The sequence below is a fragment of the Phragmites australis genome, chromosome 10, assembly GCF_958298935.1.
Source record: "Phragmites australis chromosome 10, lpPhrAust1.1, whole genome shotgun sequence".
Lineage (NCBI taxonomy): Eukaryota > Viridiplantae > Streptophyta > Magnoliopsida > Poales > Poaceae > Phragmites > Phragmites australis.
This window is the reverse complement of record NC_084930.1, coordinates 28418913-28433616: the sequence shown is the minus strand read 5'-3', so window position 1 is coordinate 28433616 and position 14704 is coordinate 28418913. Positions and strand designations below refer to the sequence as shown.

The 14704-nt window shown below is 46.9% G+C and overlaps 1 protein-coding gene and 1 pseudogene across 1 annotated transcript; one reads left to right on the top strand and one right to left on the bottom strand.

Annotated features, from left to right (window-relative positions):
• Positions 1-2610: 2610 nt before the first annotated feature.
• On the top strand, positions 2611-5325 carry LOC133930575 (protein BOBBER 1-like). The gene is made up of 6 exons (XM_062377247.1): positions 2611-3162; positions 4161-4333; positions 4489-4537; positions 4641-4807; positions 4906-4989; positions 5102-5325. Exons 1-6 carry the CDS (start codon positions 2739-2741, stop codon positions 5138-5140), a joined length of 936 nt encoding a protein of 311 aa, XP_062233231.1. The 5' UTR covers positions 2611-2738; the 3' UTR covers positions 5141-5325.
• A 120-nt stretch (positions 5326-5445) lies between these two features.
• Positions 5446-9592, bottom strand: LOC133930206 (pentatricopeptide repeat-containing protein At3g62890-like; annotated as a pseudogene).
• Between the last annotated feature and the right edge of the window lie 5112 nt (positions 9593-14704).

Sequence of the window (14704 nt, the reverse complement as noted above, 5' to 3'; positions counted from 1 at the left end):
CTTCTGGCTTTGTTCATTCTATAAATTACAGTTTTAGGTAGCAGAAACATAGATATGTGATAGTTTGTGATGTTAGAGACTTGCATTGAACAAGGTGGTCCTACCACCAATGGGCATTGACCCACCATGCTAAATATTCAATCTTTTTATTAATTTTTCCCCCATTTTGATCCAATCAATGGCATGGAGCCTGCTAGGGCTGATTGGAACTCCTAAGTAAATTATGAGGTGCCAACTTAGCAATGGAATGAATATGCATAAGTGTTGGCTTAGGCCCATTCATACGCTAGGTGGATCCCACACTACTACCAATACGCTTATGTTTTTGTCCACGCTTCGCGTAAAAGGATTAATCCAAAATTGATGGTATTGAAACACCTAAGATTATATGTTGGTCAATCTCAAGCCACCCAAGCAAAGTGGGACTAAACTTCCACACCCTCAAGCATGGGCTACACGCCGCCTACACTTGGGCCAGATGTCACATATACCCCCTCAAAAGAATCTGACGTCATTGTAAGACCAACATATCTAAAACCCAGGCAAATGACCACAAACATTCTCTTAGCACACATCCAGTGCTGGCACATGTACCATGTTGTGCGCCCCATAGGGCCTACACGCGTCATGCACCACATGTCGGCACCCTTGGTTTGCATGTGCCCTTGTAACTGTGAGGGTCAGCACTAATATCATTTTATAAGACCCTAGGGTCTAAATTGGCTTAGATCTACTCACACATTGGGTGGATCCCACACTCCTACCAATCCGCTTGCGCTTTCATCTTTGCTTCGCGTAAAAGGATTAACACTGGGTTAGTGGTATTTTAACACATAAGCTTATATGTTGGTCAATCTTAAGATAGCCAAGCAAGATGAGACTAAACTTTCACACCCTCAAGCATGGGCTACACTTAGGACTAATTCTTTCTTGGGCCGTATGTCACACTGACAATCTCATTTTCCCTCCCAAAATTAAAACCTCACTTTTTAAAAAATTAATTTTTAGATCAGACATGACTTCATATCAATACAACAATAATTTCATGTTGTTAACTTTCTCAAGATCATGCCGGAGACATAAAATTGTGGCATCAACATAATAGAAAGTGTTATTCTATTTTCAAAAAGATGTGGAATAAGCCCCTGTACCAAACAATTACCTTGTGCAACATAAATCATTTTAGCTAAACTGTCACCAGCCAAATTGAACTGAAAAGGGGACAGAGGATCCCATGTCTTACTCCTTTATAGCTCACAAAGTAATTACTCATCTGGTTGTTTAGTTTAACACCGAGGGTCCCATCCATAGTCACCAAATTCTCATGTTGATAGGGTTGATGAATGGGATCGAGGAACGAGGTACGCCACTTGTAAAAGATTTTGGCAAGTCAATAACCAGATTGTTCCCGTGTTCCCAAAACTGAGACGATATTCTCATGATGAGAAACGTGGCATGGTTCCACGTTCCCGATGACTATAGTCGCATTACACATTACCTGTCTGACCTACTTCTCTCATAGAGTACTGAAACCTCTAATCTCAAAACAGAAAATTCATGTTGACTTTGCCACACGGTTTTTTCAAAGTCCAACTTAAGAACAATACTGATTTGATTTTTCCTTTTTGTTTCACGAAAGATTTCATATAAAGACATTGCACCATCCAATTTGTGTCATATGTTTCTATACTAGTACTGTCTCAGCATTGAACCAAACAATGTATTGGGTACCTAACATTAACCGAACATGTTTAGTCTTGCCTATTTACATTACAAGTCAAAACTAAGTTTAGTCCATTACGATTCCATCATCGTCCAAGTATACAACGACCACTTAAGGTCTCATTGTTTTCTGTATAACCGTGAGCAATGTACAAAGAAAGGCCCAGACTAGGGGTGGGTGTGGAGCAACAGCGGATATTCACAGATCCATATTAGTACAACTTAACAAGGTTTACAAATACATCTGACCACCCCAAAACCGTCCGCCGGTGGTAACCGTATAATAATTTGATGGAATTTGGTGAAAATCGGATGAATTTTGTTAAATTTTTTATTTTTTTAATTTTAAATTTAAGTTTAATCGAAAATTAGTCGACTTATAAATACGGTGCGAACTAAATCAGCAGATAACTATGATAATAAAGCGGTTACCGACAATTTTTCGAACCCTGTAACTTAATTAACTAAATAGTTAGTTGATTAAGTTAATCTAAAATGGAGCCACGGATCTCCACGTCCATCCCTAATCTAAACTCAAATCAAGATCTGTTTGTTTTAACTGTGAATTGTGAAAAATAATTTGTAAATTGTGTATTGTAAAAAGTTATATTATAAAAAATAGATTGTACCATCTAAAAAAAAGATTGCAGAATTATTATAATCTAATAACTATGTTGTATAATCTAATTTTTACATTCTAACTTATTTATTTTAGCTTACCGATTATGATCCTAATCTAAGGATCTGCAAGCTAAAACAGACGGCCCTCCGTCACTCCTAACTCCGAACTACGGCCCCACCTGTCATCCACCCGTCCCTCCTCTCCCCGAAGGCCCGAACCGTCGGAATCTTCTAGAGCGAGCCGGGCGGCCGCAAAGCGTCTCCACTCTCCAGCTCCACCTCGTCGCTTCGGTCGCCCCTCCTTATAACCCGAGTCCAAAGGCCCCCCAAGCTTCGTCGAATCATCCCCCGTATCTTAGATCCCGGCGCGACGCGAGCCCTAGCGCGGCGGGTACATGGCGATCATCTCCGACTTCCAGGAGGACGATGCGCCGCGGCAGCCGGCGGCCCGCGGCGGCGACGAGGAGGCCCTCGCGACGGTGCTGGAGCGGAGCGGCGGCGCGCTGCCGTTCCTCCATGCAGCCATCGACGTCGTGCGGCGCCGCTCCGACTTCTTCCGCGACCCCGTCGCGGTGAGCAAGGTCACCGCGATGGCGTCGGCCGCCAGAGCGCAGGTGGAGGCCGAGGAGAGGGCTGCGAAGCTGAAGGCGGAGGAGGCCAAGAGGAAGGCGGCCGAGGCCGAGGCGGAGGCGGCGGCGGCGGCGGCGGCACCAGCTCCGGCACCAGCGGCAGAGAGCTCGGGGGTGATGGCCGAACGGGTGGTGGAGAGCTCGGTGGAGGACAACATGGAGGTGGATAAGGAAGGGAGCAACGTGAGACGTGAGTACTATGTTCCCGTAGCCCTTTAATTTGTTATTGCTGCTGCGTTTTAGGGTTTTGATGCTAATTTTTGTTCTGATAAGGCCGATCATAGGATTAGACTTGTGGTAACTTAGTTCGTTTCTCCATATGGAATTAAGAGGAGGCATGGATTTTTAGAAAAAAAATAGCTCGTGGTTAGGTTGATAAGCTTGGATTATTCTCTGATCAGTTCCTTACAATGCAGCTGGGATCCAGAATGAGCATAAGGTCTGTTGCAATCATGAGTCAAAAGTGTGGAACGATGGAATCAATATTAGGTTATAATTGTTTTCAAGTTGGATCTATTCCATTTACTTTTGTAGAGCTGGCCTGTCTCCAGGGAGAATTGCTTTCTAGTTTCTAGTACTGTCTACATGCCTACTTCAAATGTGATTAATTTACTAGGTGTAGTTATGTGATAGCTTCCAGCTTTTGGAACAATGACTGAATTACCTTCGTCTTAGGTACTTGCGTTCTCCTCACTCAGTTTTTACGTATTCTCGGAAGGTAGATTTGTTGGTAACCTTGATATGGTCCTTCAACAATTGGGCATGCTTAAGCTGCACTCGTTGGTGATACCAGTTTGTGAAGAAAACAAAATGCATATCTTTGTCTAAGTCAGCCTGGTTAGGAAAAAGCTATATTGATTTGTCACATATACAGTATTTGTTTCTAGTCGGAGTGACAGTAAGTTACAGTATTAATTTGGTCTATATTGGATCTCCATGGTCGATTGCAGTCTGAGAACACTTCACTCTGGTGTGTTTGTCTGTGTTGTCTTCTGCTGACACTTGAGTTTGTTCCATGTTATATCCAGTTAAGCTATGTTGTGGCCTTATCTATACGTGATAGTTTTTTCTTGCATTTGACTCTGTGAAACAAGAATTGCTCCAGTTGTGATTTATATTCCAATTCTGTTGTACTTTTTGGAAACCTCAATTTTTTGTATCTCATTTTGTGTCTATCCTGCTAAACAGAACCAAACGCTGGCAATGGTCTTGATTTGGAGAAGTACTCCTGGACTCAACAGTTGCCAGAGATTAATATCACCGTTCCTGTTCCTCAAGGAACAAAATCAAGGTTTGTTGTGTGTGAGATAAAGAAGGATCACCTGAATGTTGGGCTGAAGGGCCAGCCCCCTATCATTGATGTAAGTGCCTATGCAATGGTTTATTGCATCCTTTTGATGAGCACAATTTTCTGGTAGAATTGTGTAGTTTTGGGCGCATGATAGAGGAGGAGAAGAACTGCTCAATGTGGTCTTCTAAAGTTCTAATTATGAGCTGTGACTTTCTTCCTTACCAGGGTGAGCTTTACAAACCAGTTAAAGTGGATGACTGCTTCTGGAGCATTGGTATGTGTCATTTGCTCTATATTGTTTGCTTGCTTTTAATTTTCTTTTTCATCCTAAGCCCCTTACTGACAACAGTATAATTTCCTTTTTATGACATCTACAGAGGATGGAAAATCGCTGTCTATATTGCTCACAAAACATAACCAAATGGAATGGTGGAGATCTGTGATAAAAGGTGATCCTGAAGTTGATACCCAAAAGGTGGAACCAGAGAGCAGCAAACTCTCTGATTTGGATCCGGAAACTAGGCAAACTGTGGAGAAAATGATGGTAAGATGCATGAAACCTGACCCATAAACTAACTGAATGAATATTTTCCGGTCCGGAAAAATATTATCAACTGAGCTAAACTCTTCTTCACTGTGCAGTTTGACCAACGTCAGAAGCAGATGGGCCTTCCAACCAGTGATGAAATGCAGAAGCAAGAAATACTCAAAAAATTCATGGCTGAGGTAAGTCGCACCTGGGATTTGCAGTCCTTCTAAATTCTTAGTTCGTTATTACTTGTATCAGTTAGCCTCCCCATTCTGCAGCCTGGTGTCTGATTGAGCTTTCTGATCGCAGCATCCCGAGATGGACTTCTCCGGAGCGAAGATAGCTTGACGTTGTTGGATTGAAGGCAATCAGGTGGGAGGTGTTGAATGGAGAAACTCTTGGTGTCTTTGTGCGTAGTGTTTTGCCTATGGTAGCTGATAGGTTATTGGTTGGGACAGATTGCCACTGTGTTTTGTTTCTGAACCAATCAACTGCCGAATTATCTTAATTTTTGCGAGATTCGATCGTAGACAGTTCCGCTGTTGAAGCGTGTGCTATGTGGAACACAATCGTGTTTCGCACGTTAGCTATTCGCTTAGCGATCAGAATTCACCTTCACGGCCGGCCGTTTCTCCGTGTATCCTTACGCTCCAGCTGTCAGTATGTGCGGCGAGTAAACCGTCGGAGCAGAGAGTTCAATTTGTCCGGCGTGTGTTGCTCAGGCAAGGATAGAGGTAGTGAGGGGCTGGAGGTAGAAGAAGGTGCGATGTCGTGAAGTGGCCAAACCACCCTCAAGCTAGCTAGATCAATCAAAGAAAAGAAAATTGTTAGCTCTGTCTGAGTGTAACGTGCGCTTCCTTTAAGTTGCACGAGCACTTCCCATCCTTGAAATGGTGGAACCGGTTCCTGTCCCTAACTACGATCTCGCGCTCAAAAACGCGAGACACGAACTTGGTCGCCTCATGGCAGTCTCTGCAAACTCGCAAGTTCTTGGTGATGCGCATCGTGTCGCCGGGCCTCGTGCGCAGCAGCCCAGATGCTATATGGCCAGCTTCTCGCTATGGTAGAAGAGCGGCGTCTCCTCCTCTGCGATGTCGTGCAGCACGTCCCTCGTGTCGGGTTCGTAGCCCTCTACCCGACCCTCCTCATCATGTCCTTGGCCATGGCGTACACCTCGGCCGCCTGAGTGTGGCACAGGCCCCCGCACTTGAACTCGCACACCTCGCCGTCGACCTCGATCACGGACCGTCCGGCCTCCTTGCCCACGTTCCGTTCGTCCATCAGTCGCCGGACCTTAGCCACGTCCTGCCACCGGCCGGCGCTGGCGAGGAGATTGGCCAGCAGCACGTAGCGCCCTCTGTTCTGGGGATCCAGCTCGATGACGCGCCACCCGATCGCCTCGCCCAGATCGACGTCGCCGTGTATCTTGCATGCTCCGAAGAGTGCTCCGAGGACGCCGGCGTCCGGCTCCACTGGCATGACGTCGATCACCTTCTTGGCTTCGTCCAGCAGCCCTGCTCTTCCATACAAGTCGACCATGCAGCCGTAGTGCTCCATCTTGGGCTCGATGCCGTATCTCTGAATGATGTAATCAAAGTAGTGGTGTCCTTCGCTGACCATCCCCGCGTGCGCGCAGGCCGTGAGCACGTTCACCAGTGTGACGTCGTCCGCCGCCACGCCCTCCCTCTCCATCCATCCAAACAGCTTGACTGGCGTCCTCGCATCACCGGTGCACCGCGAACCCGCCGATCATGCAGTTCCACGATGTGAGCCCCTTGGCCGGCAGGGCCTCGAACACGCGCCACGCCTCGTCGACGCACCCGCACTTGCAGTACATGTCGACCACCGCCTTCGCCAGCTTCTCGTCCATCTCGATCCCGCTCCGCTCCACCCACCGGTGCACCTCTCTCCCGCGCACCAGCACGCCGGCGCCCGTGCACGCCACCACCACGCTCGCCGCGACGAACACATTCCCCTCCACCCCCTGCGCCCGCATTTCGTCGAATACCTCCAGCGCGTCCAGGAACCGACCGGCCTTCACATACCCCGAGATCATCGCGTTCCAGGAGATGAGGTTCCTCTCGGGCATCCCGTTGAATATCTCCCGCGCTTCGTCGACCAGCCCCAGCTTGCACAGCCCGCTGACCATCGTGGTCCACGCAGGGTTAAAAATGCTGATTACCGATTAAAATGCGCGGTAACCGACGGTATCGGTCCGGCTAGATTTTATAATGCGATCGGTAACTGAATTTAAATTTAAAAATTTAAATAGATTTTAAAAAATTCAAAAAAAATTATAAAAAATTATAGGTAATTCTAAGACTATATGTGAAAAGAATTTTCAAAAATAAATATCGTTTGCATCACCAAACAGCTGCACAAACATTGGGAGTTTGTAAAAAGGTCGAAACGGACCGAATGCACAGTGAAATCGGCCCGTTTCGGCCCAGCTCAAATGGATAAGTGCAGCTGGCGTTTAGCTCGCGTCGGTGCACAGCTCACTTTCCCCTCGCGTTTCTCTACAGCAAAAAATCGAAGAATTGTCACCTAGTTGGCCAAATTCACGGCAATCCAGCGGAAATCCGGCATTGAAGCTTCGGTTATCGAGCGATTAGCGTCGGTAACCAACCGCATCTGAGCGGTTACCGTCCGCCTTCGAAGAGCAGTGCGGAGCGCCTGACGTCGAGCGCTTTTCAAAGATCCTTGTTCAGTAACCGCCTATTTATTAGCGATTTTTCATATAATTCGTTCGGTAATCGTTCTTAGAGGTCGGTAGTTCGTTGTGTGGTCGATAAGGATGATTTAGTGCTTGTTTTGCTCGGTTATCTACTATTTACTAGCGATTTTTCATGTAATTCATTCGATAATCGTTCTTAGGAGGTCGGCAGTTTATTGTGTGGTCGATTAGGACGATTTAGTGGTTGATTCACTCGGTTATCGACCATATACTAGCGATTTTTTATGTATTTCATTCGGTAATCGTTCTTAGGAGGTTGGGAGTTCATTGTGTGATCAATTAGGACGATTTAGTGGTTCATTCACTCGGTTATTGACCCTATTGCATCGGTTTTTAACCCGATGCGCACGGTTGTTACCTTGTACTGGCAAGGGTTGTTAATATTGGCCAAGTTAATTATTTCTTGAGACATTTATGCATGACTAGAAACATGACAGCACATGTTTATCAATTTAACATGCATGGGCATAATTATTAGTAGATTAACCATTGAGCTTTCTTCTTCCAACAGAGACAATACAAACTAATCGATGACGGATAGAGATGTGGTGTGGCAGCACGGGGATAATTTGGCCCCAGGGTTTAGGTGCAATTACTGCAATAAGGAAAAGAAAGACGGTGGTGCCACAAGGTTGAAAGAACATTTGGCAGGGCGCGGATCGAATGTTATACATTGTGATAGGGTGCCTCCAGATGTGCGTGATTATTTCAAACGTGAGCTGGATAGGGCAAGAGATAAGAGAAAGGGAAAGGCTGAGGAGAGGTGTTGGAGGCAAGAGTCAGTAAGAGTTCAGGTAAATTTGATAAGCGATAATGAGGACACGGAAGAGGAATAGGTGCAGCGTGTCATGGCTCAGTCTAGGGACAAGGAAGAGTTCAGGAGGAAGGTAGGTGAGTCCTACGAGTATGGAGGTGGCAGTGGAAGTGACAGAGGAGGCACTGTATTAAAGAGGATGCTTAGAAGAGTATCTTGAACCAGGGAGCCACCACCAAGTGTCAGAGATTACAATGTTGCTATAGAAAAAGCTCCTGTGCAATCGAGGATTGACACTGGGTCATGGAGTGCAAAGAGAAAGAAAGCGAAGGAAGCTATTGGTTTGGTATGGTCCAAATTTTTCCACAATTCAGGTATTCCTGGTAGAAGGGCGGACGACGCGCTCTTTGTTGCTGCAGTGAAAGAAACACATAAGTAGGGCGAGTGATTAAGTTTGTAATGAATTTATTGTTGTCATATTTCTTTCTTTTTGACTTATGACCATCTGTTCTATAACAGGCGAGGGTGTACCATCTCCAACTGACCAGGATATAGATGATAAGTACCTGGACGAGAAAGAGAGTGCATTGAAGAAAATATTTGACAAGTGGAAGCTAGAATGGCCAGAGTATGGTGTGACCATCATGTGTGATTCTTGGACTGGACTGACGCACATGAGTATTATTAATCTCCTTTTATATTGTAATGGTCGTATGTTTTTTCACAAGTCCGTAGAGGGTTAGCGATGAGCTGCTACGAAAGAGGCGGGAGGCGAGGTCGGGGCGCATGTTGGCGAGGTACGCGGCGAGGAGCGCGTTGAGCGACTGCGTGTGGGAGTGGAAGCCGAGCTTAAGGAGCAGCGTGTGGAACTGGAGAGGATGCGCGAGAAGGTGAAGTGGTAGGGGGTGAGGGGCAAGGGGAGCATGAGGGCCAGGAGTTGCGCGGCATGGCTCGTCGGGAGGGAGGCGAAGAGCGGGTTGAAGAGCGTCGGGTGCGGGTTCGGGTGGTGCGCGAGGAAGCGGGCGGCGTAGGAGAAGTGGGTTGCGGAGGGGCCACGGGCGAGGCAGGATAGGAGGTAGCGCACGTGGGCAGGGTGGGAGGTGAGGCCGAGGCGGACGATATGCGAGTGGTTGTGACGCCCGTTTTCTCATCAGCCCAGACCATCTCTTTGCGTGTCGAAGCCCAGTCCACTCCCTAGCTCTCTTTGACAGCTCAGGTCCATCTATCATCCTCATCCCTCCGCTTTGCCCACGCCGCGCGCAACCGCGCCGCCCGATTTCACCGCCCTTGTCTCAGCGCTCGCACCCATGATCCCACAACCGCCCCGCTCTCCGTCATGCCTATAAATGCCACCCTAACCCCATCGTTCCACCGTTCTCCCTCAGCCCACCATCCATTCACCCTAAGCTGCCATTGCCGTCCGCAGAGCTCCGACGAGCGTCGACCGCCGCAGCTGAGCCCTCTCCGACGCTTCTGAGGTCGTCATCAGCTTCGCAGGAACACGATGAGTCTTCTCCACCGCCCCTCGACGTCGTTCCGTCGCCACACGACCCTTCCCGCTGAGCTCCGGTGAGCACCGTCGTCACCTCTCCGCCGTTGCCAGCCCTTCCCGTTGCGCCCTTGAAGCCCGCTGATCGCCTCTTTGGCATCGCAGGATCCTGAGGAAGCTTTGCCGACCTTCAATTTCATTTATCCGCCGTCAGGACCATAATCCCGTTGAGCTCCGATCTCCGTCGACAGCCACCTCTGAGCTTTCTCCAGCCGTCGTGAGCCCTCGATAAGGATCCTTGTGCGCCTCTCTTCGTTTTTCACCACTCACCGTAGGTCCTAGTGCCCCGTAGCGCTTTCCCTCATGTCACCGGTGACGCTTCGACGAAATCCGTGGTGACACCATCGCTTTCCTATCGCCGCCAGCCGCCAACCCCCCCCCCCCCCTTCGCCCTTGGTCGTCTGATCGTAGATGAGCAGCCACAATTAAACTAGCCCATACACCTTCACAAACCAGTAAGATTGCGTCACGTGTCACCATAGTCCTAGTCAGCCTTGTCACGTGTGCATGCCACGCGTTCACCTTCGTCCACGTGGCACGACCACGTCATCTGTTTGAGCCCAATCAGTTTGCTGACGCAATAATTAGGATTTTCAATTCAAAGATAAATCATTTATTCTATGAAATTAGGTAATTTACATTAGGCCCCCAAACTTTTTTGTTTTCATAAAAAGACCCTTTTCAGCCTTTGCAATTTTACTTTTAGCCACCTGTAGTTTTATTTCATTGCATATAGGTCCCTGAATTTTATAAACAAGACATGTAATTTTCTGTTTTTACAAATTATCCCTTGTTATTTTTCAGAAAAGCCCCTGTAGCTTTAAACCTTCATCCAGGAAAAGCAAATGTAGTGGCAGATGCTTTGAGCAGAAAGACCTATGTCAGTATGATGACTATACAAGAAAGATAACCTGGACTATGTAAAGAGTTTGAGAAGCTTAATTTGGGAATTGTATCCAGCACAGAAGTAGTTGTAATGGAAATAGATTCTACCTTGGAGGAGGGTATACGCAAGGGTCAAGAAGAAGATGAGAAGATTCTAGAGATCAAACAACTCATTAAGTAGAATGAGGCCCCAGGATTCACGGAAGATGCGAAAGGTGTAGTGTGGTATAAGAAAAGAATATATGTTCCATATGTTAAATCTATTCGGGAGTCAATTTTAAGGGAAGCTCGCGACTCAGCTGACTCTATTCACCTGGGAAGCACCAAGATGTACCAGGATCTCAAAGAACGTTACTGGTGGTATGAAATGAAACGTGAGGTAGCAGACTATGTAGCCCTGTGTGATACCTGCTAGTGAGTTAAGGCCGAACACCAGAGACCAGCAGTGTTGCTTCAACCACTAAAGGTACCCGAGTGAAAATGGGAAGGAATCATCATGGATTTTGTAGTGGAATTATCTCGAACATAGTCCGGGTATGATTCGATTTGGGTCATAGTAGATTGGTTAACAAAAATAGCTCACTTCATACCAGTCAATGAGACATATCGAGGACCAAAGCTCGCAGAGTTGTACATGTCCAAGATTCATTCCAGTCTTCATGGTGTACCCAAGAGGATAGTATCTGACCAAGGTACCCAGTTCACATCATGTTTTTGGTAGCATTTGCATGAGTTCATGGGCACCAGATTGAACTTATCACCCGCAGACTGATGGACAAACAGAGAGGACCAATCAGATTCTAGAAGATATGTTGAGAGCATGTTCTTTAAAGAATGGCAAGAGTTGGGATAAGAATCTTCCCTATACGGAATTCTCGTATAATAATAGTTACTAGGCAAGTTTAAAGATGGCTCCTTTTGAAGCACTATATGGAAGAAAGTGCAGAACTCTGCTATTCTGCAATCAGACCAGAGAGGGGCGTTCACTTTTTTTCCACTGGTGACCCCCGGTGGCATCTCATTTGTCACCCTGCCCCACATGCATAGACTCAGGGTGGCCCATATGTCATCCTCAGCAGCAATTTCCACTTCCTGAGAGTGGCAACTGAGCAATTATCCTGACCAGAGAAAGCCACGTATTTAGCCCAGAAGTTCTAAGGGAGCAGAAAGGCAAGTACAGGAAATTCGAAACAACCTGTGAACGGCGCAGTCATGGCAGGAGAGTTACGTGGACAATCGACGTCGGGAGTTGACCTTCAAAGTTGGAGACTTCGTGTATCTCAAGGTATCCACGATCAGAGGCATTCACAGATTCAAAGTCAAAGGAAAGCCGGTACCCCGATACATTGGACCGTTCAAAACACTAGAAAGGAGAGGTGAGGTGGCCTATCAGCTCGAACTGCCATCTCAGCTCTCCAACGTCCACAATGTGTTTCACATCTCGCAATTGAAGAAATGTCTGAGAGTTCCAGAAGAGCAACTACCGATGGAGGAATTGAATGTGCAGCAGGATCTCTCTTATTCAGAATACCCTGTCAAGATTCTCGAGACATCAGAACATGTTACCTGGAATAAAAGGATCCGTGTGTGCAAGGTGCAGTGGAGACATCATTCAGAAGCGGAAGCCAAATGGTAAAGAGAAGAAGATTTGAAGGTAGAATTTCCCCATCTATTTTTCGATCTTTTCGAATCTCGAGGACGAGGTTCATCCTAAGGGGGTAGGTTTCTGACGCCTGTTTTCTCGCTGGCCCGGCCCATCTCTTCGCGCGTTGAAGCCCAGCTCTCTCTCTCTCTCTCTCTCTCTCTCTCTCTCTCTCTCTCTCTCTCTCTCTCTCTCTCTCTCTCTCTGACAGGTCAGGCCTGCCTGTCATCCCCGTCCCTATGCTTCGCCCGTGCCACGCGCAATCGAGCCGCCCGATTTTGCCGCCCTCATCTTCGCGCCAGCGCCCATGATCCCGCAACCGCCCTCTCTCCCTTGCACCTATAAATGTCACCCTAAGCCCACCGTTCCCCTGTTCTCCCTCAGCCCCGCCACCCATTCTGTCACATCCCAAATTCTTAATCATGCAATTAAGCATAATCATGCTTCTTAAGTATTATATTTAATTTTGTGTAAGTGTAATTCGGAACGTTAATGCACTTCGTTAAAAGTCAATTGGATGAGAGAAGGAAATTCGGAAGAGAAAAGAGTTGTATTCGTAGTCAAAACAGACTCCTTTCCCTAACACGTGGGCCCCACACCTCACCCACTCCCTCTCTCAAGTGGGCAGCCCCCCACCTGCTCCTTCTCTCTCCTCCCTCACTCCTCCCGTGCCCCACCCAAGCAGCACAGCAAGGGAGCTCCTCTCTCACTCTCCCACTCAAGCTCTCTCTCCCTTTCTGCCAAAATCCGAGCTCAAGTGGAGGATTCAAGGTATGCATGTAGTACCATTGCATTCTCTAGCTCATGAGCTACTCATCTATCTAATCCATTTTCATTTTCGTGGAAGAATCGAGTAGTTCTTGAAGTTCTTGGCATTCTTGAGTTTTTTGGACCAAAAATAGAGTTTTGGTCAAAAATGAGATCTAGAGTCGTGTTGCTAGTTGATGAGTAAGTTTCAGGACCCTTATACTATACCTAACATGTTCCCTTTAGGCTTGGAAAAGATCTCAACTCGAATCAACAAAAAATCCACTCGAAAATAGCTTTTCTAGGTTGGCCCAGATATTCCGGACTCACACGGAGACTCTGAGTTCAGCAGAAATAGTCCGTTGAATTGTGTTCAAAATTGGTTAGGATTTAGGATGCGAGATTGGTTTAGAATCTTTTAGATGGGGCATATGCACGTTTGTGTAGCACAGATTTGTAAAGTGAGTAAAATCACCTGAGGGAAAAGTCGTGAAGAACTCAAGTCTGTATCACTCGGATAATCCGGTCAAACCCGGAGACTCCAGGTAGTTACGTTATCAAGTAGCCGAGAGCTTTGTTTGGAATCACACTCGGAGTGTCCGGCACATCCCGGATAGTCCAGACCAACCCGGAGATTCCGGGTTAAGTTAGAGTAGTGGCTAACCGAGAGCCTTCACCAGAGGATGGCCCGGATACTCCAGAACTCGAATATTCCGGATTCACCCAAATACTCCGGACCAGTCAAGTAAAACGATAATAACCGAACGCCTCTTCTGGAGGTTCACCCAGAGGGTCTGAACCCGGATACTCCGAACCAACCCCGATACTTTGGATGACTGTTATTTTCTGGATTTCGTTTAGATCGTTTAGTATTGTGTTGATTCGCATATCTTATACTTCTAGCATGTTGTTAAGCTTTGTGGCATACCTTTTTTCACTTCATTTATACTCATTGCATTGCACGCGTTGATCCTTTTTAGAGAACGCCGATCCGTCGATCCCGGAGGCCCAGGGCGACCCCGAGAAGCCCCACCTATTTGAGCCAGTGCATCCAAGCAAGCAACTAAGCATATTGATCCCTCCTGCATAATTGGATAAGTTTAAAATTGATGAAATATGCTTATGTATGTATGCATGTTTAATGAGTCGGTGTCGGGTACCAATAGGTAGAACCTATACCGATTGCATTCTTCTACTTTGAATACTTGTGTATTTACATTCCTTGTAGCCCTGAGATGTTGTCAATGTCTAGGTATGAGTTCAACTTATATGCTTAGCCATGCTTAGGTCATTCGGTAGAAGTCAAACGACGGCGCATCCCATTGTTCGCGAGCATAGGACCTTCTTATGATTACATACACTTATTGAGGTTGAGATGGTTGTATAAGTGGTGAGTATGAGACGAGATGTGGACGGTGCTAGGAGGTGTTTTGTCCTGCTCAGATGTGGAGTTCCCCTGGGTAGGTAGGTAGAGGAAATCGGACACCGTAGACCGCTTTACGCCGGTTAAGCACCGATCGTCGGTGTTGTTGGCTTTTGCACTTACCTTACTCACCACATACTGATCTAATGGTAAGGCAAGCCGAATACCTTCGTAG

Bases quoted from the DNA above. Each gene is read 5' to 3' on its own strand.
- LOC133930575 (XM_062377247.1), top strand. From the start codon at position 2,739: ATGGCGATCATCTCCGACTTCCAGGAGGACGATGCGCCGCGGCAGCCG. The intron at 4,334-4,488 runs GTAAGTGCCTAT...CTTCCTTACCAG, and splicing joins GCCAGCCCCCTATCATTGAT to GGTGAGCTTTACAAACCAGT. The intron at 4,538-4,640 runs GTATGTGTCATT...TGACATCTACAG, and splicing joins TGACTGCTTCTGGAGCATTG to AGGATGGAAAATCGCTGTCT.